This window comes from Apteryx mantelli, unplaced genomic scaffold, assembly GCF_036417845.1.
Source record: "Apteryx mantelli isolate bAptMan1 unplaced genomic scaffold, bAptMan1.hap1 HAP1_SCAFFOLD_20, whole genome shotgun sequence".
Lineage (NCBI taxonomy): Eukaryota > Metazoa > Chordata > Aves > Apterygiformes > Apterygidae > Apteryx > Apteryx mantelli.
In genome coordinates, this window is record NW_027118553.1 from 10,514,975 (window position 1) to 10,539,194 (window position 24,220).

Consider the following 24,220-nt stretch of genomic DNA (forward strand, 5'->3'; position numbering starts at 1 on the left):
CATCTACCTGGCTGCCCTCCTGGGCAACGGCCTCATCATCACAGCTGTAGCCTGCGACCACCACCTCCACACCCCCATGTACTTCTTCCTCCTCAACCTCTCCCTCCTCGACCTTAGCACCATCTCCGTCGTTGTCTCCAAATCCATGACCAATTCCCTCTGGAACACCAGGGCCATTTCCTACTTGGGATGTACTGCACAGCTCTTTTTCTTTGTGTTTTTCCTTTTGGCTGAGTATTCTCTTCTCACAGTCATGGCCTACGACCGCTTTGTCGCCATCTGCAAGCCCCTGCACTATGGGACCATCATGGGCGGCAGAGCTTGTGTCAAAATGGCAGCAGCTGCCTGGGCCAGTGGTTTTTTCCATGCTCTCCTGCACACTGCAAACACATTTTTCAATACCACTCTGCAAAAGCAATGTCGTGAACCAGTTTTTCTGTGAAGTTCCTGAGATCCTCAAGCTTGCCTGCTCTGACTCCTACCTCAGGGTGATTTGGGCACTTGTGATTAGTGTTTGTTTAGGCTTTGGGTGTTTTTTTTTGATTGTGCTGTCCTACGTGCAGATCTTCACTGCTGTGCTGAGGATCCCCTCTGAGCAGGGACGACACAAAGCCTTTTCCATGTGCCTGCCTCACCTGGCCGTGGTCTCCCTGTTTGTCAGCACTATCATGTTTGCCTCCCTGAAACCCCCTTCTCTCTCCGCCCCAGCTCTGGATCTGGTGCTGGCTGTTCTGTACGCAGTGGTGCCTCCAGCAGTGAACCCCCTCATCTACAGCATGAGGAACAAGGAGCTCAAAGACGCACTGAGGAAACTGATTCAGTAGGTACAATGTCAGCACCAGTAACTCTCCCATGTGCATCTGCTCCTCGTTCCCAGGGTATTTGGCAACATAGCTAGGTGTTGCTCATGTCTGTCTTTCTTACTTACTTTTCTCTGTTACATTCTCCTAAAAGAAATAAATATTTTGCTTCGTGCCACTTGTCCTCAGGAATCTCTCATTTGAATCTGACCCAGAAACCGTGTTGAAGCAGGAAGCCAGGCTTCCCCCTTCACCAGCAGAGATGGGAGAACCTCCGAGCCCGCTAGTCTGAGCTCCTTGGATGCCTTCAGTGCAATGAGGAGAGTTTCCCTTTGCAGTGTGTCTTTTGGTGCTGACACCAAGGGAGCTCAGGGGCACAGAGTCAGGCTCCAATGAGTACAGCTGTGACCTAGACCATGGGTCCCATGTGCCTTAAGAGAGCTCAGCTCTTGTGGCCACAGTCAGGGTATGATCTCATACCCCTCTCCTGTGAGGGTGGCAGCTGGCTGTCACCATGGGCTGATCCCTTCCCTCCACAGCATTCCAACACTCCAAGCAGAGCAAAAGTGGAAAGGAGGAGAGTCTGGATGAAGTATGTGGGGACAGACCCTCTGCTCCTCAGGACTGTTCCCCCACTGCCACAGCAGGCATTTCCTCACTGCAGCCTTTGCATGGGGTCTGCAGCTTTCTTGGAGACATGTCCACCAACAGCAGCAGGACTTTTTTTTCCAGGGATTTTCTCCTCATTTCCACACTGTCCTCAGTGGTCTGATATGTGTATATGGCCCCAGTGCTCTTGTAACGTGCTGGTGGTAGGTTTGTGCTTCCCTGTGCATTCCTGTGAGCTCAGGCAGGACCAGGCATTGGGCACATTTATGAGAGACCTGTCCTCCAGAATAACCTTTCCATAATAAAGGGGGATTTTGTGGTGAATCAGTGAGTGAAGCCTCACAAAGTGAGGGATGGTCCGCAGAGCAGTGACCAGAAGGTAGAGCACTAAATGCAGGTAGGCATGGAGAAACGAGGGCTCTGCAATCCCCAGAGAGGCAGTGGGGAGCCAGGAGGTGCAGGGAAGGGGCACTGGAGAGTGATTCCTGCACCCTCAGTGAAACACCACAGGCTGGAGCTAGTCCCCACTGTCATGCTACGACACCCACCCAAACACATCTCCTGCCATTGCAAATGCCCTGGGGTCACGCTGAGAACTGTCCATGAGCACAGACATGTCCCAGCAGTATTAGTGGTGGTGATCCCTGTCCGGCTGGGCCTGCTTCCCTTCCTGACCAGCATGGCCAGAGTTGAGTCAGGAATCACCCCATGGCCTCATGACCCCACAGCCACTTACTTTGCAGAGCAGCACTGCCAGCCCAGGGTCCTGTGGGGAGCACAGGGCAGGGGTGCAGAAATGGCCAGGCCAGCACGGACACACTGACCTGCACCCTTTCCTTGCCAACCTGCTCCACCACTTCCTCGCTTGACTCTTGGTCATCCTCTCCCTCCTCTCGTTCCCAGTGTAACGTTCCCCTTACCAGGTTTGCTGGGCTGCCAGCAAAGATGCTCTTGCCCTGCTTGATCAGCCTGACCCAATGTCTTCCAAGCAAAGAGGGCCCCATGGTCATAAAACCAAAAGCCTTTTGCTGACATCAGCTGTGCAACTAGTTGGTCACCCACAGAATCTGTTCTGATCTCCTCCAGCCCTTCGCCCTCACCAGAAAGATTGAAGAGAAAACCACCTGCTCCCCAGATTCCCCAGTTATCACCCCCAGAGCCAGGTAGTTGTGCTTGATACTTTGCAGGTCTCCCCAGGCAGTGCCTTTGGTGCCCACGTGGATGAGCAGCACGGGATGACAGTGCAAGGGGCAGATGAGCCTTGGTCATCTTCACGGATGGGCCTTCCCACTGTGACAGAAACACCCTCACGATCATGATTCCAGACAAGTCGCCTTGGCCTCCTCTCCCTCTTTTGTCCATCCAGGCCCTCACTGCTCCAAGCTGGGCTTTGTCATTTCCTGCAGGTCCTAACAAACCTGCACACCCTCCTGCCTCCTCCCCATGGACTTCAGTGACATCATTAAACTCCCTGGCACCTTCATGTCCTTGGTGACCCTCTGGAAACCCTGCAAGCCCAAGGACACCTCGACACCTTCCTGTGTGGTTGGGGTTCAGGGCACTGTCCAAAGAGGACAGTGGAGATGGCATTGATAAGTTAGAACAGGCTTCTCTGAGCAAAACCCAGTCCACTCCTCATAGCACCCCCTCCACATTGCCCTTCTCCTTTACCTTGCTCACTTCCCTTTCCTGATCTCTGGTTTGTGCTAAGGATGCTGTGCAGCACAGGGGCCTCTGCCTATGGGCTTCACAGGAGTCAGCCCTGCTCTGCTGGGGGGTGCAAATGGAGATGTCAGACTGCCTTGTGCATTTGGTGGGCATCCCTGGGGATGGGCAGCATGAGCTGAGTGAAGGGCATTATGTCCAGTGACTCAGTGGCAATAGTCTCTTTTTATCCTTGTGAGAGACAAATACAGCACTCATGGCAGCTGACTCCAAAAGAGAAGGTCCTTGTGAGGGATTCATCTCTCCAGATCTTGCCCTCCTCAACAGAAGTGTCTGTTTCTGGATCAATCACAGCAGCTCCCACTCTGCCAAGGGAGAGAAGCAGTGCAGTGAAGGCAGGGGCTGACCCAACCCTTTCCAGACACCTCTGTCCCAATGAGATGGACCCTGTCCTCATGTCAGTTTACCATCTTCCCTCTTTCTCCAGGCACTGTAGTGGCACTGGGAAGTGACTAGCTCTGAGATGCACATCCTGCAGCAGATTACACCCACCTGTCTTGTGGAAAGGCTGTGAACATGTAAACACTGATTTTCTCCAGAAATTGGGCTGCAGGGGAGGGGTCTGTTTCTGTATTTCTTTAGTTTTCAGATGCCTCCATCACACCCTGGGAGCCTTCTTGGATGGCGTAGAAATCTTTGGCATTTCAGTTGCTCTCAGCATGAGCACTTGTGCATTGCAAGGGGAAAAAGGGCTCACGGTGACTTTGTACGGAGTCAGGGGATCTGGTCTGTCCATGAGTCTTGCCCCTCTCTGCCCTGCGTTCGCAACTCTCCCAGCTAAAGGACAATCATACTCACAAATTACTTTAAGAAAGAAACGAGATGGAACTGAGAGGGGAGGGGTTCCATTTCAAAGTGAAGCTTTCCAAATTCTTCTCTCTTCCTTCACTGCAAGCTCTGACAAAGGGTCCCAGCTTTCCTTTTGGTGCCACCCGTCAGGAGGGATGATGGCGCTATGAGGTGGGAGGGTGGGGAGCATCAGTCCTTCTTCAGCCACTTCCCAGGCCATGTGGACGGACAGCACAGCAAGGAGTTCTGGCTCTGCACTGGGAGCTCACTTCAGTGTGCCCACACTCTGAACATTGTCTTCGAAAAAAAGTTGGCATTTTTCTCTCCAAGACACTTTCAAGACCAGTTCCACTTCCTTCTGACCTCTCCCAATCCCTCCTCTGATCTCATTGGCCATTCCCACACCCCCTCCCCTGTTCTGCTGCAGGGCCCTGAGCTGATGGTGCTGTTCTGCACAGTAAGCAGGCTGTGGGGCCACAGGGCCACAGGGTCAATCTGCACTGTCCATGCTGGCCAGGGCAGGAGGCAGATCCAACCAAATGGGGATCACGGCCTCTAATCCCTCCAGGGACTGCAGATGTGGCAGGTACTTGGAGGGACTATGGTGCATTTCCAAGGGTACTAGTAGTGTCTACTTGTACTTCTAGATCCTGCCCCTGATATTTCATTGGCAATGACATGAGTCACTCTGAAGTTTCCCTTCCTGGTGCTAACTGGCTCCTCACTGCCTCTCCTGGGATTGCAGAGTCCTCCTTTGCCTGCAGATACCTAAGTTTAGTGCTTTATCTTTAAGTGACTCCACCTTGGAGGACCTCTCCCTTTGTGAAGTTCACCCCAGGCACACGCTCTCCAAGGAGATGCCCTGTGCTCTCCTGGCACCTCCAGATTCCCCTCCAGAAGGACGGGCATCTGACACTGGGCCTTAACATATGGGACAGCCCTGGCTATGTACATCAGTGACAACTGGTCATCTCCACTGTCACTGGACACCAATGGGTGAGTCCTAAATCCAGCCCTTGGTCTGTAAGAAATCACAACATGATTATGAGCTTTGTGCCTCTAAACCCATGGTGAACCCTGTGCAGCAGGCCCCTCTGGGGTGCAATTTCTTGGTACCAGCTTTAGAAGAAAAGCCCAGCCTTCAGGTACTACACTGGGTAGAAGCTATTTTATTACAGAGATACTGTGAGGGAGGCAGCTCTGACCGAGTAATTATTAATCAGACACAATTTTATATAGGCACCAGGTGAGACAGAGCAGCCCCAGTAAAGGTGGAATGAACCCAAGCATTTGTGCAACAACATGACAACAACAACAACAACAACAACAAATAATAATAATAATAATAATAATAATAATAATAACAATACAGTGAACAAACAATGCACAGTCCTGGTATGGGATACAATGGGAGTCATTTGTGGAGAGCAATGGCAATGCTACCACTGCTGAAAACTGTCCATGAAATCACTTTCCTCAGGGCATCTTTGAGCTCCTTGTTCCTCATGCTGTAGATGAGGGGGTTCACTGTTGGAGGCACCACTGAGTACAGAACAGCCACCAGCAGATCCAGAGCTGGGGAGGAGAGGGAAGGGGGCTTCAGGTAGGCAAACAGGCCAGTGCTGATAAACAGGGAGACCACGGCCAGGTGAGGGAGGCACATGGAAAAGGCTTTGTGTCGTCCCTGCTCGGAGGGGATCCTCAGCACAGCAGTGAAGATCTGCACGTAGGACAGCACAATGAAAACAAAACACCCAAAGGCTAAACAAAGACTAACCACACTAAGCCCAACTTCCCTGAGGTAGGAGTCTGAGCAGGAGAGCTTGAGGATCTGGGGGATTTCACAGAAGAACTGGTCCACGACATTGCCTTGGCAGAGTGGTATTGAAAATGTGTTCCCAGTGTGCAGGAGACCATTGAGAAAACCACTGGCCCAGGCAGCTGCTGCCATTTTGACACAGTCTCTGCTGCCCATGATGGTCCCGTAGTGCAGGGGTTTGCAGATGGCAACTTAGCGGTCATAGGACATGACAGTGAGAAGAGAATACTCTCCTCCAAACAAGAAGAAAAATAGGAAGACCTGGGCAGCACAGCCCAAGTAGGAAATGGCCCTGGCGTTCCAGAGGGAATTGGCCACGGATTTGGGGACAGTGGTGGAGATGGTGCCAAGGTCGAGGAGGGAGAGGTTGAGGAGGAAGAAGTACATGGGGGTGTGGAAGTGGTGGTTGCAGGCTACAGCTGTGATGATGAGGCCGTTGCCCAGGAGGGCAGCCAGGTAGATGCCCAGAAAGAGCAAGAAGTGCAAGAGCTGCAGCTCCCATGTGTCCGCGAATGCCAGGAGGAGAAACTCATTGAGGGAGCTGCTGTTGGACATTTTGCTATCTTTGGGCATGGGGGACCGTCGAAAGAAGAAAAGACATTGAGAAGTTAGGAGAGACTTTTCAAGTAAAAAAAATCCCCAAATGTTCCAGTTCTCATGCAACCCCCCACTTTGCCTCTCTCTTTACTGAGAGGATCTTTGTGCAGCTCCCTTGCTTGAGCTTCACTTTGCTCTGGCTGAGTGTGCTGTGAGGAGTAGGGACCTCTGCCCATGAGCTCCAGAGGAGTCAGTCCTGCTGTACAGTAGTGGGAATGGGGCTATGGGAGTGACTAGCTCAGACATTCTCAATTTCTGTCAGGTGAAATCCACTCACCTTGTGGAAGGGCTTTTCCCCGTCTTCACTCCCAATTCTAAAGAATGAGGTTTGAGGAACAGAGTTTGGAGGATTTTTTAATTTTCTTTGAGATGCCCCTGTCACCCCTGGGGAGTGTTCCTCAAAGGCAGCAATTCTCAGCATTTCTGCTGTGAATCCTGAGAAAAATGGATTCACTGTCCCTTGTTGCAGAGTGAGGAAGCTTGTCTGACTATTAGTCTCATTCCCAGCTGTCCTGTGCTTGCATCTCTTTGAGCTGGAGTATGATCGCATTCATATGTTGCCCTAAAAAGAAACCAGCCCCTGCTGAGAGCAGACGAGTCCAGTTTCAAAGTGCAGATCTCCAAATTTCTCACCCTTTCTCCAGGCACCCGAGAGGCCTCTCCACACTGTCCTTCCAGCCAAGGACACACAGGGCTCTTTTCAGATGCCCATATACAGCCTCCCACCACCAGCTCCATACTCTAAGCAGCTCTGCACCTTCTTCATTTATCTCTCAGATATCACAGAGGTGCTATGAGACAGCAGTGCCTTTCTGGGGGGCACTTGCAGCCTGGCAGGACACCACAGGGAAACAGTCAAAGGACCATTAGGACTGAAGATGGGCTCTCCTTAAGGGAGAGTCAGCTCAATTCCCAACCCTACAGACTGCATTTCCTGGAGCCACACAGGTTAGAAGGGGCCTGGGGGAACCTCATCACCATGCAGACCCCTCTGTTCCACAACTTGCATCATCAATGTCTGAACTGCAGCTGAAAACCCTGAACCCCAGGGAGCCCGAGAGAAGAACAGGAGCAGCAAGGACAGGAGGGGAAACAAGGAGCAACACCATGATCCTGCTGCCAAGTGAGGCAAGGAGAGAGAGACAGATGGGCATTCTGGAAAGCCCTCACCTTACTCAGCTGGGCATGTCTCCTTGCGGACGGGGACATTTGCAGGGTAGTTGCTCTCAGCCTCTTTGTCGGGTAGTGCAAACTGGGCCCGAGGCAGGAGAGAGGCCCCTCTCCTCTGCTGGAGGTCTGGCTGCAGAGGAGGCAGCTCATGCCCTGGACCCCGTGGCTGTCAGGGCAGAGGCTCTGCTGGGTCACAGAGGAGACACAGGGGGAGATTGCTGAGAGGAAGGTGTCTTCATTGCAGGGACCGACCATGACTTGCCCAAATCCATCTTCCCACGATTTTTCTGTTAGCAATTCCCTCTTCTTCCCTGCCCAGTTTTCCTACCTGGAGCTGTCCCTGCTGCCTGGAGCTTTCTCTGTCCCAACATCGTTTCCCTGTCGGCGCTCACAGACCCTGCCCCACCCTCTGTGTGCTCACTTCTGCCCTGCAGAAACCTTCTGGGACTGAGACCTGGGCAGGGGCATCTCTGTGCTTGTAGGTCCTAAGGAGCAGGTCACATAAACCCTGAGCAAGTCATGAAGGTGATACTGGTGTTGCTGTAGGTGGAGGTGGGGTTGAAGGGGTTTGCTGAGCTTTCTCACAGACCTATTGAGCTCTGAGAGTGAAGGTTTGTGAGTCCCAGTCCCTTGACAAACCAGCAAACTCTTTCCTTTTTCCTCCTTGCCCAAATTAGGAAACTGAAAGCCCTGCAAGGAAAGCTCCTTCCCTTTCAAGTACCCTTTTTTCACCTTCCTCTGTGCTGCAAGGATACGGCTCTGAATCACAGCCCTGGGCAGACCTGTGTGCACGTCCCAGCTTCACAGCCCTGCAGCTGTCCTTGGGAGAAGGTAGCAGCATGCCCTGTCCCTGTGATGGTGTGGCAGGGAATCCCTGCTCTGAAGCATCTCCTCCTCCCCAACACTGGAGAAGCTGGGAGAGCGATCCGTAGAAAACATATGAGTGATGGGAGGGAATAGGTTAAGATGAGCCCTCCAGGAACCTTAGTAGCATTGACCTCCAGCCAAAGACTTACCGTGTTCAGGGCTGTGAAGATTTCTCCCACAATGAACTGTCAGCCATCCTCCCACTCCACACTGCCTTTCACTTCTCTCTGTCATGTCTCATCTCATGTCAGCAGCAGCAGGCAGTGCCCGGAGCCCTGCTGCTCTTTGCAGAGGAGCTGCTCCTGCACACAGCTGTCTCTGGGCAGTGCTGTCAGGTAGCCATGAGCTCCTACCATCCCAGGAGCCTGGCCCTGCTCGGCAATAGTGGGCCAGCTGAAGGCATGAATTTCTCTGTCCCTTGTGCTGCCTCCTCCTGGGAAATGTTCACTGAGGTAAACCAAAATAATCACCTTTGGTCCCTCTCTAAACAATGCAGAGAGACCAGTTACAGCACTGTCACTTGTTTCATCGGAGGATGGTTATCTACAAGAGGTGGAAATGTCCCACCCTGGAAAGCCATATTCCCATGTCTTAACTAGGCAGGACACCTAGAAGAGGACAAGAAGGAAGCTCATTGACACATGGTTCAGGTGTTGATTCAGATGAGTCAATCTGGGCATCTCATGCCCGTTTTGAAGCCCCTGACAGCCCCTGGGATGCAGTGGGATGCAGATCCCTCCCATGAACTCCACAAACACACCAGAGTTGGGATTCCCCTTGCCAAAATTGAAGTGAGCACAACATAGGTGTCTGCATGTGAGCTCGTTGTCTAAGCTCCCATTGTAATCCCTGGAGATGGAGGATGGGGAGCTTGTTACTCACACATAAACACCTGGGGACAGTTGAAGAGACAGAGGTGGTCCCAGGCATGTGCCAGTGTCTGCTTGCTCTGATGGAGTGACTGTGAGACCCATATCCTTCTGGAGCATCAGGTGGGGGCCAAGTAGGATATTTCCTTTGCCAGCTGAAAGGACACTAGATGCCCGCTACAACTAGACAAAGCCCCTCACTCACTTTGAACCTGGGACAGATGAAGATCCCAATGTTACAAACAGCTGTTGTAGTTCAGTGCAGACACTTTATGCAATGACATAGAAATAGAAACTGCTGCTGGCCTATCTGGGACTCAGGCAGAAAGGACCTCACAATCTGCACTGAAGCCATAAACGCGATTCTGGCCTATCAGCAGCAGAGACAGAGGTGACTTTACCTGAACCTACAGCAACCGAGAGCCTGCTGATGACACATAATTTATGGAGAAGGAAGTGACCCCACAGTCAGCATCAGAGGCTTGTCCCCACTTTTGGCCTATCAGGTACTCAGGCAGCAGATACCTCACAATGAACATACCAGCCATGTGCCTGTCTCTGGCCTATCACCACCAGAGACTCTGGTGGCATCACAAGAACCTACATGAGCCAAGAGCCTCCTGTTGGCCTGTCAGCTCCAGAGGAATAATGACCTTACAACCAGAATTGAAGCCATGTGCCTGCTGCTGGCCTATCAGCACTCAGGCAGAAGGGATCTCAAAAGCACCTACCCCACTCATATACCTGCTGCTGGCCTATCAGCACTCAGGCAGAAGTGACCTGACAAGCACAAACCCCCACCATGGCCCTGCTCCTGGTCATGTTCTCACACAGAAGTGACCCTGTCATTGGCTCCCAGGAACGTGGGGAAGGTTGTGCACCAGGACTGACTTGCTTCTGCAGTGGCTTCCCAGGAGCTGGGAGAGGGCCGAGGAGGTAGCAGTGCCCTGGCCACAGTCACCCATCAGCACCTTCACCTCATGAGCCATGAGACCTGTCCCTCCTCCACCCAGTCCTCTGAGTGACCAGCTGCTCTCCTACAGCCTGACAAGAGCCTGAGGTCTCCCTGCTCTTCCTGAGGGCATGCTCCTGATGGACTCCCATAAGCACTGCTGCCTGCTTGTCCACAAGCGCCTGGTCTAGGAACTGCAAGGCGTTATCACAGCCCCAGGCAGTGCAGTGCCATGAGGATCCCACCAGGCCTCTTCTTCCAGCACTTCCTCAAGCAACATGCTTTGGAGGAACAGGAAGGGCCAGGTCCCATCTGTGCCCATCCAGTCGGCTGCAGAGAGCACCCTGGGGACTTGGTTTAGTTCAATACGATGAAAATTTGGTTGTAGTGGCAGGGCTGGCAGTCACTGGTGCCTTCCCCAGCACTCCAGGAGCTGAGACTGCTCCCCAGGGCTGAGGAGCTAAAAAGGAAGTTTTAGGTGCACAGAGAAAGGTAGGGAAATACTGAAGGTCTCATTCAGGCAAGATGTTATGGGATCTGCTTCTGAGGGTGCTTCAGTGGTGGCTGTGATGTGACTCAGGTCCCTTGTGAGCCACACATTGGAGGCATCTCATAGTCTTCAGCCACCCAGGACTTGAAGGTCCCAGGCTGAAATCTTTGCCTGAGTGCTCAGAAAATACCCTTTGGCTGGAAGGGGTCTCCCAAATCCTGCTGCCCTCCATCCCACAAGCGGTGTAAGGAAAAAACCCCCCCTTCCCCCAGGTACTGCCAGAGAGGGAGTAAATCCACCCGTTTTTGGAGATGTTTACTGGTGGGACTCCAGGCCTGAATTCTCCCTCTTTTGATTCCTTTCTACTTTCTTCCTCCATCTCTCTGACTGTGAGGCGTGTCACAAACCCATGCCATGAGCAGAGGAAGCCGTATGAAGCCCCGTGGCTCAGGGCTTGGGATTCTTGGCACCTCAGGAGTGTCACTGTCACTTGGTTTATCCAGGCCTTTGCTGTGAGGTCTCGTACACACATTTCCTTTCTCAGGGGGCTCCCCGGGCTGCCCACATTATCAACGTGGCCTTGCCCTGGACTCAGCTCTATCTCCACAGTCCTGATCTATTATGCAAGGGGAAAAATAGAGTTCAGGGTAGACTGAGGTGTGACCAGAGGAAGTATCACTGAAGAGCAGGGAAAGCATCAGTTTATAGCCACTCTCAGGACATTCAGTCCCAATCTTTTCTCTTTCAGACCAAATGCAGGCTTCATCCTGCAGCCACAGAAGGCAATGAAAAGCCAATGCCCCCCACATTGGTGTGCTTGAGCATGAGCCCTAATGCTTTAATTAAAAAGTTAGACTAGCAAAAACATGTTCTACCCCTGCATAATCCTATTCTTGGCCATGCTATTAGAGGTAGAGTAAATCAGAAGTCCCCCTGGAGCTCTCCCCCGTGAGCAAGTCTGGGCACATCTGGCTCCAGCCACTTGGCCACTGGCAGAAATGCCATTTTGTGGGGGTTGTTTTAAAATGTCTGCAGTACCTGGGTTGATCATACCGCTGTCTCCAGCGTGGGTAGTCTGCCAGTTCTGCCTTTTCTTTATTTTGCTCCTTTTTGGTCGAGGCTGCCAAGGATTTTTCCAGTGTCCCACTGCACTTGCCCTGCTGCCTGCATTCTTGCTAATACAAGCCAGGGTAACGGTGGCCATCTTTGCTACAAGAGCACCTTGCTGACTTCTTGTCAACTTGATATCCACCATGACTGCCCAGGTCCTTCCCCAGATCCTCTTTCTTGTCCTTCTTGAAGATGGATGTCATGTTTGAGGAGGAGCTGGGGAGGGCCGCGGGCCAGGCAGCGGCTGCAGGGCTGTGCCAGGTCCTGCTGCATCGCTGGTCCCTGCGATGTGGGGAGAGGGGATAGGAGATGGGGCAGCACAGGGGGTGGCGGCAGGTCAGCAGGGCAGGGGCAGGGAACAGTGGGGACTTCAGCAAGGGGCCCTGGCCGGTATTTCTACAGGGCAGCAGCTGTCGCATTCATCTCACATGGAGAAGTCCTGCACTGACCCCAGACAGAAATAGGCCATTTCTATGGTGCCTGTGGCACCCTTCCAGCAGGACGGGGACATAGGATGAGGGCACTCTGCCTGTCCTGAGGTGCTCAGGGCCAGCTCCACAAGGCTGGTCCCCGTTTTGCCTGAGGGACCTCTTGGTCCTCGGCCTCTGCTCTGGCCTGGCTGGAGCAGGGACAAGAGCTCATGGGGCAGGGCTGGGAGAGCTCTCCTGGGAGTTTCTCTTTTGCAGTGGAGCGGTGAGGAGCATCGCAGCTTCCATCTGTGCCCTGTCCCTGAACCTTCACACATCACCACGGCCCCGCTGTGCAGGCATCACACAGGGCAGGGTGCGTCCAGGGATGGGGGAACGACCCCCTGGCATGGTCCTCATGACAGCCCTCAATGCCCCATACACCCACAGCCCTCCTTTCCCAGCCTCCCCCAGCTCCCGGCCCCAGCCCTTCCCTAGCCGCGTCCCACACGGGGGTTAGCACACAGCCATCCCCTGGATTCTGCCAGGGTCTGGACCGGGAAGGAGGCCAGGCAGCGCTGGCTGTTCCCCTCAATACAGGCACTGAGCCTAGCAGGAAGGAGCTGGACATGCAGCAAAATGCAGACACCTGGGGTGCGCGGCCAGGGCCGGAAACGGTCGATGTGAGAGGCTGGTCTGTGACGAATGCCCGGGGGCACCTCCGCGGTCGGTCCCTGCAGCCAAGGGCACAGAGAGGCCTCCTCTCTTCTGCACCTGGCATGTCTTGGTTCCCCTCCACGAGACCTGGCTTTGCACCACAAACCCCCGGTGTGTGTCCTCACCCTGCCCGTTCACACAGCTGAGCTGACGTTGGTGTTTTCCTCTCCTGGGTCCTTTCCAGACCACCCCAGACCCTCCCTGCCTCTCCCCACCTCCCCTGACCTCTCCCTGGCTCACCCAGCAGAGCAACCCAGGATGGTGGTGGCCCCCAGCAGTGCCCGCCACAGGGGGCTGCAGAGCTCTGGGCACTCACTCCAAAGCCACAGCCCCCCGGCAGACACAGCAGCTCCAGGGGGCAGAGAGGGGTGTGTGTCAGCCATCCCATCAGCCCCCAAGCTGGAACTGACCCCAGTGGCACAAGGACACAGAGCACAGTGGCACTCTGTTTGGCTTGTTCTGGTGTCCAGGGGAATCCCTACCTCCAGGCTGCCTGCAGCCCCTGATGCCACTTGTCTCTCCAGGACAGCACAAGAGTCCCTGCCTTGGAGCTCCTCCAGCAGCTCCTGCTGCCCCCGGCACACAGCAGCCTGCCCTTAGTTGACATACAGAGAAACAGATTTCTCTTTCTCATTTACTCATCCTTGCCAGCACACACTTGCTCCTTTCCTCTTCTCTAGGTGCGTCCTTGTTCCCCCAGGGGCCTTTCCCCAGGTGGGTGCATCAATGCTGGCCTGCCCGGACATTCCTGGACCCTCCTCCATCCTCCCCACAGGATCCACACTGCCTCCCATGGGATTGTAGAGCTCTCACTAGCCTGGACATTCAATAGTTTTGCCCTTTACCTTTGGGTGACTCCACTTCATTTTGTGAAGCTCCATTCACTGCCCACCCCTAAGCACATGGTGCCCTTGGAGATGCCCCGTGCTCTCCTGGGGGCTCCATACTCCCTTTGAGAAGGACAGGAATCAGTCTCCAGCCCTGTCAGATGGGAGATACTGCTTGACCGTTCACCACCTCCAGGAGCACTGGGCACCCACCCACCCTCATTCCCTAACACATCACCTAGGAGCTCATGGCCTTGAGCCCATGCAGAGTGCTGGAAAAGCAACAGGCCCTTTCAGGGTGTAAAGTCCTTGAGCACATTTTTGACTCCAGCTTTAGAAGGAGAGCCCAACCTTCAAGCACTGCACTGAGGAAATCCCCTTTTATTAGAGTGAAGCCATGTCTCACACAGTGACAGACACATTTACAGCAGGCATCTCAGTCAGACAGACATGATTTGCACCTCTGGAGAAGTGGGATGAATTCAAACACTTCTGTACAAACATAATTATCACACAGAGAATTTCCAAAGCATAGGAGTTGTTTGAGATAAATTAGGAACTCCTTGTAAAGAGAGATGGGCAGCTCATTACTGCTGAAATAGTACTGTTTGAATCAGTTTCCTCAATGCATTCTTGAGCTCCTTGTTCCTCATGCTGTAGATGAGGGGGTTCAGTGTTGGAGGCACCATCGAGTACAGAACAGCCAGCACCAGATCCAGAGCTGGGGAGGAGAGGGAGGGGGGCTTCAGGTAGGCAAACAGGCCAGTGCTGACAAACAGGGAGACCATGGCCAGGTGAGGCAGGCACATGGAAAAGGCTTTGTGCCAGCCCTGCTCAGAGGGGATCCTCAGCACAGCAGTGAAGATCTGCACGTAGGACAGCACAATGAAAATGAAACACCCAAAGAATAAACAGGAACCAATCACAAGAAGGCCAACTTCCCAGAGGTAGGAGTCTGAGCAGGAGAGCTTGAGGATCTGGGGGATTTCACAGAAGAACTGGTCCACTGTGTTGCCTTTGCAGAGTGGTATTGAAAAGGTGTTCCCAGTGTGCAACAAAGAATACAGAAAACCACTGGCCCAGGCAGCTGCTGCCATTTTGACACAAGCTCTGCTGCCCATGATGGTCCTGTAGTGCAGGGGTTTGCAGATGGCCACAAAGCGGTCGTAGGCCATGACTGTGAGAAGAGAATACTCTGCACACATAAAGAAGACAAAGAAAAAGAGCTGTGCAGCACATCCCAAGTAGGAAATGGCCCTGGTGTTCCACAGGGAATTGGCTATGGATTTGGGGACTATGGTGGAGATGGAGCCAAGGTCAAGGAGGGAGAGGTTGAGGAGGAAGAAGTAGTCAGGGGTGTGGAGGCGGCGGTCGCAGGCTACGGCCGTGATGATAAGGCCATTGCCCAGGAGGGCAGCCAGGTAGATGCCCAGGAAGAGCGAGAAGTGCAAGAGCTGCAGATCCCATGTGTCTGCAAACGCCAGGAGGAGGAACTCATTGAGGGAGCTGCCGTTGGACATTTCGCTCTCTCCAGGCATGGGGGACTGTCCAAAGAAGAGAAGACATTGAGAGGTTAGAAGAGACTTTTCAAGTGAAAAATCCCCCAAATATTCCAGTTCTCATGCAACCCCCCACTTTGCCTCTCTTTTTACAGAGTGGATCTGTGCGCAGCTCCCTTCTTTGAGCTCCACTTTGCACTGGCGGAGTCTGCTCTGAGGAGCAGGGACTTCCCCCATGAGCTCCATAGGAGTCAGTCCAGCTGTACAGTGGTGGGATACATGGGAATGGGGGTCACTAGCTTGGAGAGTCACCGTTCCTGTCAGGTGAAATCCACTGGGCATGTGGAAGGGCTTTTCAGCATCTGCACCACCACTTCTAAAGAAGGAGGGTTGAGGAACAGAGTTTGGGGGATTTTTTAAAAGTGTTTATTTTCTTTGAGATGCCCCTGTCACCCCTGCGGAGTGACCCTCAAAGGCAGCAATTCTCAGCATTTCTACTGTGAATCCTGAGAAAAATGGATTCCCTGTCGCTTGGTGCAGAGGGAGGACAGCTTGTCTGTCTGTTAGCCTTGTTCCCAGCTGTCATTTGCTCGCACCTCTTGGAGCTGAGGGATGATCACTCTCATATGTTGCCCTAAAAAGAAATCAGCCCCTGCTGAGAGCAGACAAGTCCAGTTTCAAAACCGAAGATCTCCAACTGTCTCTCCCTTTCTCAGGGCACCAGATGGAGGTCTCCGCACTCCCCTTCTAGCCAAGGACACACAGGGCTCTTTTCGGATGCCCATATACAGCCTCCCACCACCAGCTCCATACTCTCAGCATCTCAGCACCTTCTTCATTTGTCTCTCAGATATCACAGAGGTGCTATGAGACAGCAGTGCCTTTCTGGAGGGCAGCTCAAAGTCTGGCAGGACATGATAGGGAAATGGTCAAAGGACGTTAAGGACTGAAGATGGGCTCTCCTTAAGGGAGAGTCAGCTCAATTCCCAACCCCACAAACAGCATTTCCTGGAGCCGCACAGGTTAGAAGGGGGCTGGGAAAATCTCATTCCCATGAAGACCCCTCTGTTGCACAACTTGCAGTGTCGGTGTCTGAACTGCAGCTGAAAACCCTGAACACCAGGGAGCCAGAGAGAACAGGAGCATCATGGAGAGGAGGGGAAACAAGGAGCAACACCATGATCCTGACAGACAGGCACTCGGGAAAGCCCTCACCTTACCCAGCTGGGCAGGCTGCCTCACAGACGGCGTCATTTGCAAGGCAGTCACTCTCAGCCCCTTTGTTTGGCAGCATGAACTGGGCCCATAGCAGGAGAGAGACCCCTCTCCTCTGCTGGAGGTCTGGCTGCAGAGGAGGCGGCTCATGCCCTGGACCCTGTGGCTTTCAGGGCAGAGGCTCTGCTGGGTGGGAGAGGAGACACAGGAGGAGCTTGCTCAGAGGAAGGTGTCTGCATTGCAGGGACCGACCATGACTTGCCCAAATCCATCAGCCCATGATTTTTCTGTTAGCAATTCCCTCTCCTTCCCTGCCCACTTTTCCTACCTGGAGCTGTCCCTGCTACCTGCAGCTTTCTCTGTCCCAACATCGTTTCCCTGTCAGTGCTCACAGACCCTGCCTCACCCTCTGTGTGTTCAGTTCTGCCCTACAGAAGCCTTCCAGGACTGAGACCTGGGCAGGGGCAGCTCTGTGCTTGCAGGTCCTAAGCAGCAGGTCACATAAACCCTGAGCAAGACATGAAGGTGCTGCTGCTGTTGCTGTAGGTGGAGGTGGGGTTGAAGGGGTTTGCTGACCTTTCTCACAGACCTATTGAACTCTGAGAGTGAAGGTTTGTGAGTCCCAGGCCCTTGACATCGCTTCCTCCAGGCTCAAGAGCGGTGCATCCCTATGAGTAGGAAGTCAAGCAAAGGAGGCAGGAGACCTGCGTGGATGAGCAAGGAGCTCCTGGCAAAACTCAACCAGAAGAAGGAAGTCTACAGAAAGTGGAAAGGGGGACAGGCCACTTGGGAGGAATATAGGAATGTTGTCAGAGTATGCAGGGATGCGACGAGGAAGGCTAAGGCCTGTTTGGAATTAAATCTGGCTAGAGATGTCAAGGACAGCAAGAAGGGCTTCTTCAAATACATCAGCAGCAAGAGGAAGACTAGAGAGAATGTGGGCCCTTTGCTGAATGGGGTGGGTGCCCTGGTGATGAAGGATGCAGAGAAGGCAGAGCTACTGAATGCCTTCTTTGCTTCAGTCTTTACTGCTCAGGACAGCCCTCAGGAACCCCAGATCCTGGAGGCAAGAGAGAAAGTCTGGAGAGAGGAAGACTTTCCCTTGGTGGAGGAGGAGTGGGTTAGAGATCATTTAAGCAAACTTGACACCCACAAATCCATGGGCCCCGATGGGATGCACCCACGAGTGCTGAGGGAGCTGGCGGACATTATTGCTAAGCCACTCTCCATCATCTTTGAAAGGTCATGGAGAACAGGAGAGGTGCCTGAAGACTGGAAGAAAGCCAGTGTCACCCCAGTCTTCAAAAAGGGCAAGAAGGAGGACCCAGGGAACTACAGGCCAGTCAGCCTCACCTCCATCCCTGGAAAGGTGATGGAGCAGCTCATCCTGGAAGCCATCTCCACGCATGTGGAGGAAAAGAAGGTGATCAGGAGTAGTCAGCATGGCTTCACCAAGGGGAAATCATGCCTAACCAATCTGATAGCCTTCTCTGATGGAATGACTGGCTGGGTAGATGAGGGGAGAGCAGTGGATGTTGTCTCCCTTGACTTCAGCAAGGCTTTTGACACTGTCTCCCATAGCATCCTCATAGATAAGCTCAGGAAGTGTGGGTTAGATGAGTGGACAGTGAGGTGGCTTGAGAACGGGCTGAATGGCAGAGCTCAGAGAGGTGTGATCAGTGGCACAGAGTCTAGTTGGAGGCCTGTAGCTAGCGGTGTCCCCCAGGGGTCAGTCCTGGGTCCAGTCTTGTTCAACTTCTTCATCAATGACCTGGATGAAGGGACAGAGTGCACCCTCAGCAAGTTTGCTGATGACACAAAACTGGGAGGAGTGGCTGATACCCCAGAGGGCTGTGCTGCCATTCAGAGAGACTTGGACAGGCTGGAGAGGTGGGCGGAGAGGAACCTCATGAAGTTCAACAAAGGCAAGTGCAGGGTCCTGCACCTAGGGAGGAATAAGCCCATGCACCAGGACAGGTTGGGGGTTGACCTGCTGGAAAGCAGCTCTGCTGAGAAAGACCTGGGAGTGCTGGTGGACACCAAGTTAAGCATGAGGCAGCAATGTGCCCTTGTGGCCAAGAAGGCCAATGGTATCCTGGGCTGCATCAGGAAGAGTGTTGCCAGCAGGTCGAGGGAGGTGATCCTGCCCCTCTCCTCAGCCCTGCTGAGGCCACATCTGGAGTAGTGCGTCCAGTTCTGGGCTCCCCAGTAAAAGAGGGATGTGGCACTACTGGAGCAAGTGCAGCAAAGGGCCACAAAGATGATTAGGGGACTGGAGCATCTCTCTTATGAGGAAAGGCTGAGAGAGATGGGCCTGTTTAGCTTGGAGAAGAGAAGGCTGAGAGGAGATCTTATCAACGTGTACAAGTATCTTAAGGGAGGGTGTCAAGAGGGTGGAGCCAGACTCTTTTCAGTGGTGCCCAGTGACAGGACGCGAGGCAACGGGCACAAACTGAAACACAGACACTTCCATCTGAACATGAGGAAAAACTTTTTCACTGTGAGGGTGACAGAGCACTGGAACAGGTTGCCCCGAGAGGTTGTGGAGTCTCCTTCTCTGGAGATATTCAAAACCCGCCTGGATGCGATCCTCTGCAACGTGCTTTAGGTGACCCTGCTTGAGCAGGGGGTTTGGAGTAGATGATCTCCAGAGGTCCCTTCCAACCTCAACTATTCTGTGATTCTGTGATTCTGTAACTGACTCTCATCCTCCATCTCCAGGGATTATAATGGGAACTTAGACAAGGAGCTCACATGCAGACACCTGTGTTGTGCTCACTTCAGTTTTAGCAAGGGGAATCCCACCTCTGATGCATTTGTGGAGTTCATGGGAGGGATCTACATCCTGCTGCATCCCAGGGCCTTCTAAACGGGCATGAGATGCCCAAACTGACTCCTCTGAATCAACACCTGAATCATGGGAAAATGATTTTCCTTCTTGTCCTCTTCTAGGTGTCCTGCCTAGTTAAGACATGGGAATACAGATTTCCAGAGTGGGACATTTCCACCTCTCGTAGATAACCATCCTCCGATGAAACAAGTGACAATGCTGTAACTGGTCTCTGCATTGTTTAGAGAGGGACCAAAGGTGATTATTTTGGTTTACCTCAGTGAACATTTCCCAGGAGGAGGCAGCACAAGGGACAGAGCAATTCAGGGCTTCAGCTGGGCCACTATTGCTGAGCGGGGCCAGGTTCCTGGGATGGTAGGAGCTCATGGCAACCTGACAGTACTGCTGAGAAACGGTTGTGTGCAGGAGCAGCTCCTTTGCAAAGAGCAGCAGGGCTCTGGGCACTGCCTGCTGCTGTTGACATGAAATGAGACATGCAGAGAGAAGTGAAAGGCAGTGTGGAGCGGGAGGATGGCTGACAGTTCATTGTGGGAGAAATCTTCACAGCCCTGAACACGGTAAGTCTCTGGCTGGAGGACAATGCTACTGAGCTTCCTGGAGGGCTCTTCTCAACCTCTTCCCTCCCATCACTCATATGTTTTCTACGGATTGCTCTCCCAGCTTCTCCAGTGTTGGGGAGGAGGAGATGCTTCAGAGCAGGGATTCTCTGCTGCACCGTCACAGGGACAGAGCATGCTGCTACCTTCTCCCAAGGACAGCTGCAGGGCTGTGAAGCTGGGACATGCACACAGGTCTGCCCAGGGCTGTGATTCAGAGCCGTGTCCTTGCACCACAGAGGAAGGTGAAAAAAGGGTACTTGAAAGGGAAGGAGTTTTCCTTGCAGGGCTTTCAGTTCCCTAATTTGGGCAGGGAGGAAAAAGGAAAGAGTTTGCTGGTTTGTCAAGGGACTGGGACTCACAAACCTTCACTCTCAGAGCTCAATAGGTCTGTGAGAAAGCTCAGCAAACCCCTTCAACCCCACCTCCACCTACAGCAACACCAGCATCACCTTCATGTCTTGCTCAGGGTTTATGTGACCTGCTGCTTAGGACCTGCAAGCACAGAGCTGCCCCTGCCCAGGTCTCAGTCCTGGAAGGCTTCTGTAGGGCAGAACTGAACACACAGAGGGTGAGGCAGGGTCTGTGAGCACTGACAGGGAAACGATGTTGGGACAGAGAAAGCTGCAGGTAGCAGGGACAGCTCCAGGTAGGAAAAGTGGGCAGGGAAGGAGAGGGAATTGCTAACAGAAAAATCATGGGCTGATGGATTTGGGCAAGTCATGGTCGGTCCCTGCAATGCAGACACCTTCCTCTGAGCAAGCTCCTCCTGTGTCTCCTCTCCCACCCAGCAGAGCCTCTGCCCTGAAAGCCACAGGGTCCAGGGCATGAGCCGCCTCCTCTGCAGCCAGACCTCCAGCAGAGGAGAGGGGTCTCTCTCCTGCTATGGGCCCAGTTCATGCTGCCAAACAAAGGGGCTGAGAGTGACTGCCTTGCAAATGACGCCGTCTGTGAGGCAGCCTGCCCAGCTGGGTAAGGTGAGGGCTTTCCCGAGTGCCTGTCTGTCAGGATCATGGTGTTGCTCCTTGTTTCCCCTCCTCTCCATGATGCTCCTGTTCTCTCTGGCTCCCTGGTGTTCAGGGTTTTCAGCTGCAGTTCAGACACCGACACTGCAAGTTGTGCAACAGAGGGGTCTTCATGGGAATGAGATTTTCCCAGCCCCTTTCTAACCTGTGTGGCTCCAAGAAATGCTGTTTGTGGGGTTGGGAATTGAGCTGACTCTCCCTTAAGGAGAGCCCATTTCCAGTCCTAACGGTCCTTCGACCATTTCCCTGTGGTGTCCTGCCAGACTTTGAGCGGCCCTCCAGAAGGGCACCGCTGCCTCATAGCATCTCTGTGATGTCCAAGAGACCCGTGAAGAATCTGCAGAGATGCTGAGAGTATGGAAATGGTGGTGGGAAACTGCATATTGCAGCTGAAAAATGCCCTGTGTGTCCTTGCCTAGAAGGGGAGTGTGGAGACCTCGCTCTGATGCCCTGAGAAAGGGAGAGATGGTTGGAGATCTGTGGTTTTGAAACTGGACTCGTCTGCTCTCAGCAGGGGCTGGTTTCTTTTTAGGGCAACATATGAGAGTGATCATCCCCCAGCTCCAAGAGGTGCGAGCAAGGGACAGCTGGGAAGAAGGCTAATAGACAGACAAGCTGTCCTCACTCTGCACCAAGGGACAGGGAATCCATTTTTCTCAGGATTCACAGTAGAAATGCTGAGAATTGCTGCCTTTGAGGATCACTCCGCAGGGGTGACAGGGGCATCTCAAGGAAAATAAACACTTTTAAAAAATCCCCCAAACTCTGTTCCTCAACCCTCATTCTTTAGAAGTGGTGGTGCAGATGCTGAAAAGCCCTTCCACAGGCCCAGTGGATTTCACCTGACAGGAACTGTGACTGTCAGAGCTAGTGACCCCCATTCTCACGTATCCCAGCACTATACAGCCGGACTGACTCCTGTGGAGCTCATGGGCAGAAGTCCCTGCTCCTCATAAAACACTCCGCCAGTGCAAAGTGGAGCTCAAAGAAGGGAGCTGCGCACAGATCCTCTCCGTAAAGACAGAGGCAAAGTGGGGGGGTTGCATGAGAACTGGAACATTTGGGGGATTTTTTACTTGAAAAGTCTCTTCTAACCTCTCAATGTCTTTTCTTCTTTGGACAGTCCCCCATGCCTGGAGAGAGCGAAATGTCCAACGGCAGCTCCCTCAACGAGTTCCTCCTCCTGGCGTTTGCAGACACATGGGATCTGCAGCTCTTGCACTTCTCGCTCTTCCTGGGCATCTACCTGGCTGCCCTCATGGGCAACGGCCTCATCATCACAGCTGTAGCCTGCAACCACCACTTCCACACCCCCATGTACTTCTTCCTCCTCAACCTCTCCCTCCTCGACCTTGGCACCATCTCCACCACTGTCCCTAAATCCATAGCCAATTCCCTGAGGAACACGAGGTCCATTTCATACTCAGGATGTACTGCCCAGATATTTTTATTTGCCTTTTTCATGTCAGCTGAGTATTCTGTTCTCACACTCATGGCCTATGACCGCTTTGTTGCCATCTGCAGGCCCCTGCACTACGAGACCCTCATGGACATCAGAGCTTGTGTCAAAATGGCAGCAGCTGCCTGGGCCAGTGGTTTTCTCAATGCTCTCCTGCACTCGGCTAATACATTTTCAATTCCACTCTGCTAAGGCAATGTGGTGGACCAGTTCTTCTGTGAAGTTCCCCCAGATCCTCAAGCTCTCCTGCTCAGATTCCTACCTCAGGGAAGTTGGGGCTACTGTGGTTAGTGCCTGTTTATTCTTTGGGTGTTTTGTTTTCATTGTGCTGTCCTACGTGCAGATCTTCACTGCTGTGCTGAGGATCCCGTCTGAGCAGGGACGACACAAAGCCTTTTCCATGTGCCTACCTCACCTGGCCATGGTCTCCCTGTTTCTCAGCACTGGCATCTTTGCCTGCCTGAAGCCCCCCTCCATCTCCTCACCAGCTCTGGATCTGGTGTTGACTGTTCTGTACTCAGTTGTGCCTCCAGCAGTGAACCCCCTCATCTACAGCATGAGGAACAAGGAGCTCAAAGATGCGCTGAAGAAACTGATTCAGCTGGTACTAGTTCAGCAGAAATAACCTGCCCATCCCTCTTCACAAGGGGTTTCTTGTTTCTCTCAGACAACTCTTGTGCTTTGGGCATTCTCCCTGTGATAATCATGGTAGTCCACAAAGGTCTGAATTCCTTCCACTTCTCTAGGAGCAGAAACCCAGTCTCTCTGAACCAGAGGCCTTCTGGGAATTTGTCTATCACTGTGGCAGACGTGGTCTCTTTAATAAAAGAGGGTTTCCTCAGTTCAGTGCTTGAAGGTTGGGCTCTTCTTCCAAAGCTGGAGTCAAAAATGTGCTCAAGGACTTTCACCCTGAAAGGGCCTGTTGCTTTTCAGAGGGTCTCCTTGGGCTCAAGACAATGAACTCAAGGGGTGATTTTTCAGGGAAGGAAGGCTGGATTCAGTTGTCACTTGTGGGTGCCCAGTGCTCCTGGAGGTGGTGAATGGTCAAGAGGTATCTCCCATATGACAGGGCTGGAGACTGATGCCCGTCCTTCTCAAAGGGAGTGTGGATTCCCCCAGGAGAGCACAGGGCATCTCCAAGGGCACCATGTGCCTCAGGGTGGACAGTGAATGGAGCTTCACAGAATGAAGTGGAGTCACCCAAAGGTAAGGGCTAAACCACTGAATGTCCAGGCTAGTGAGAGCTCTGCAATCCTACGAGAGGCAGTGTGGACCCTGCAGGCACAGGAAGGGAGCCTGGAGAGTGGTTCATGTCACCTTCAATGAAAAACCATGGGCTGGCTCTAGGGACATCCCTGAACACAGCCTGAGCATTTGAAATGCCCTGTGATTGCTCAGAGCATCGTCCATGGCCACAGACCCCTTGGTAGGGGGTTGTCAGGTGTAATGATGCCTGTCCAGCTGGGTCTAATTCCCACCCTGACCACAACAGCCATCGTGGAGTCACCCCGTGGCCCCATTGCCCCACAGCCACTCGCTCTGCAGTGCAGCGCTGCCAGCTCAGGGCCCCATGGGGATCACAGGGGAGGGTCCAGGAATGTCCGAGCAGGCCAGCACGGATGCACAGACACACTGACCTGGGGCAATGCTCTCCGGAGAGCAGGGATATGGCAGAGCGCCCTCCTCGTTTGTCCCCGTCCTGCTGGGAGGGTGGAATGGGCACCTGGGAAATGGCCTGTTCCTGCCTGGGGTCAGTGCAGGACTTTTGCATGTGAGATGAACACGAGAGCAACTGCACTGCAGAAACACTGGCCATGACCCCTTGCT

General features: G+C 53.2%; 1 protein-coding gene and 1 pseudogene across 1 annotated transcript; both read right to left on the bottom strand.

Moving 5' to 3' along the window:
- Positions 1-5,391: 5,391 nt before the first annotated feature.
- LOC136996086 (olfactory receptor 14A16-like) lies at positions 5,392-6,297 on the bottom strand (annotated as a pseudogene).
- An 8,038-nt stretch (positions 6,298-14,335) lies between these two features.
- LOC136996085 (olfactory receptor 14I1-like) lies at positions 14,336-15,268 on the bottom strand. Its single transcript, XM_067317081.1, has one exon. It carries the CDS (start codon positions 15,266-15,268, stop codon positions 14,336-14,338), a length of 933 nt encoding a protein of 310 aa, XP_067173182.1.
- Between the last annotated feature and the right edge of the window lie 8,952 nt (positions 15,269-24,220).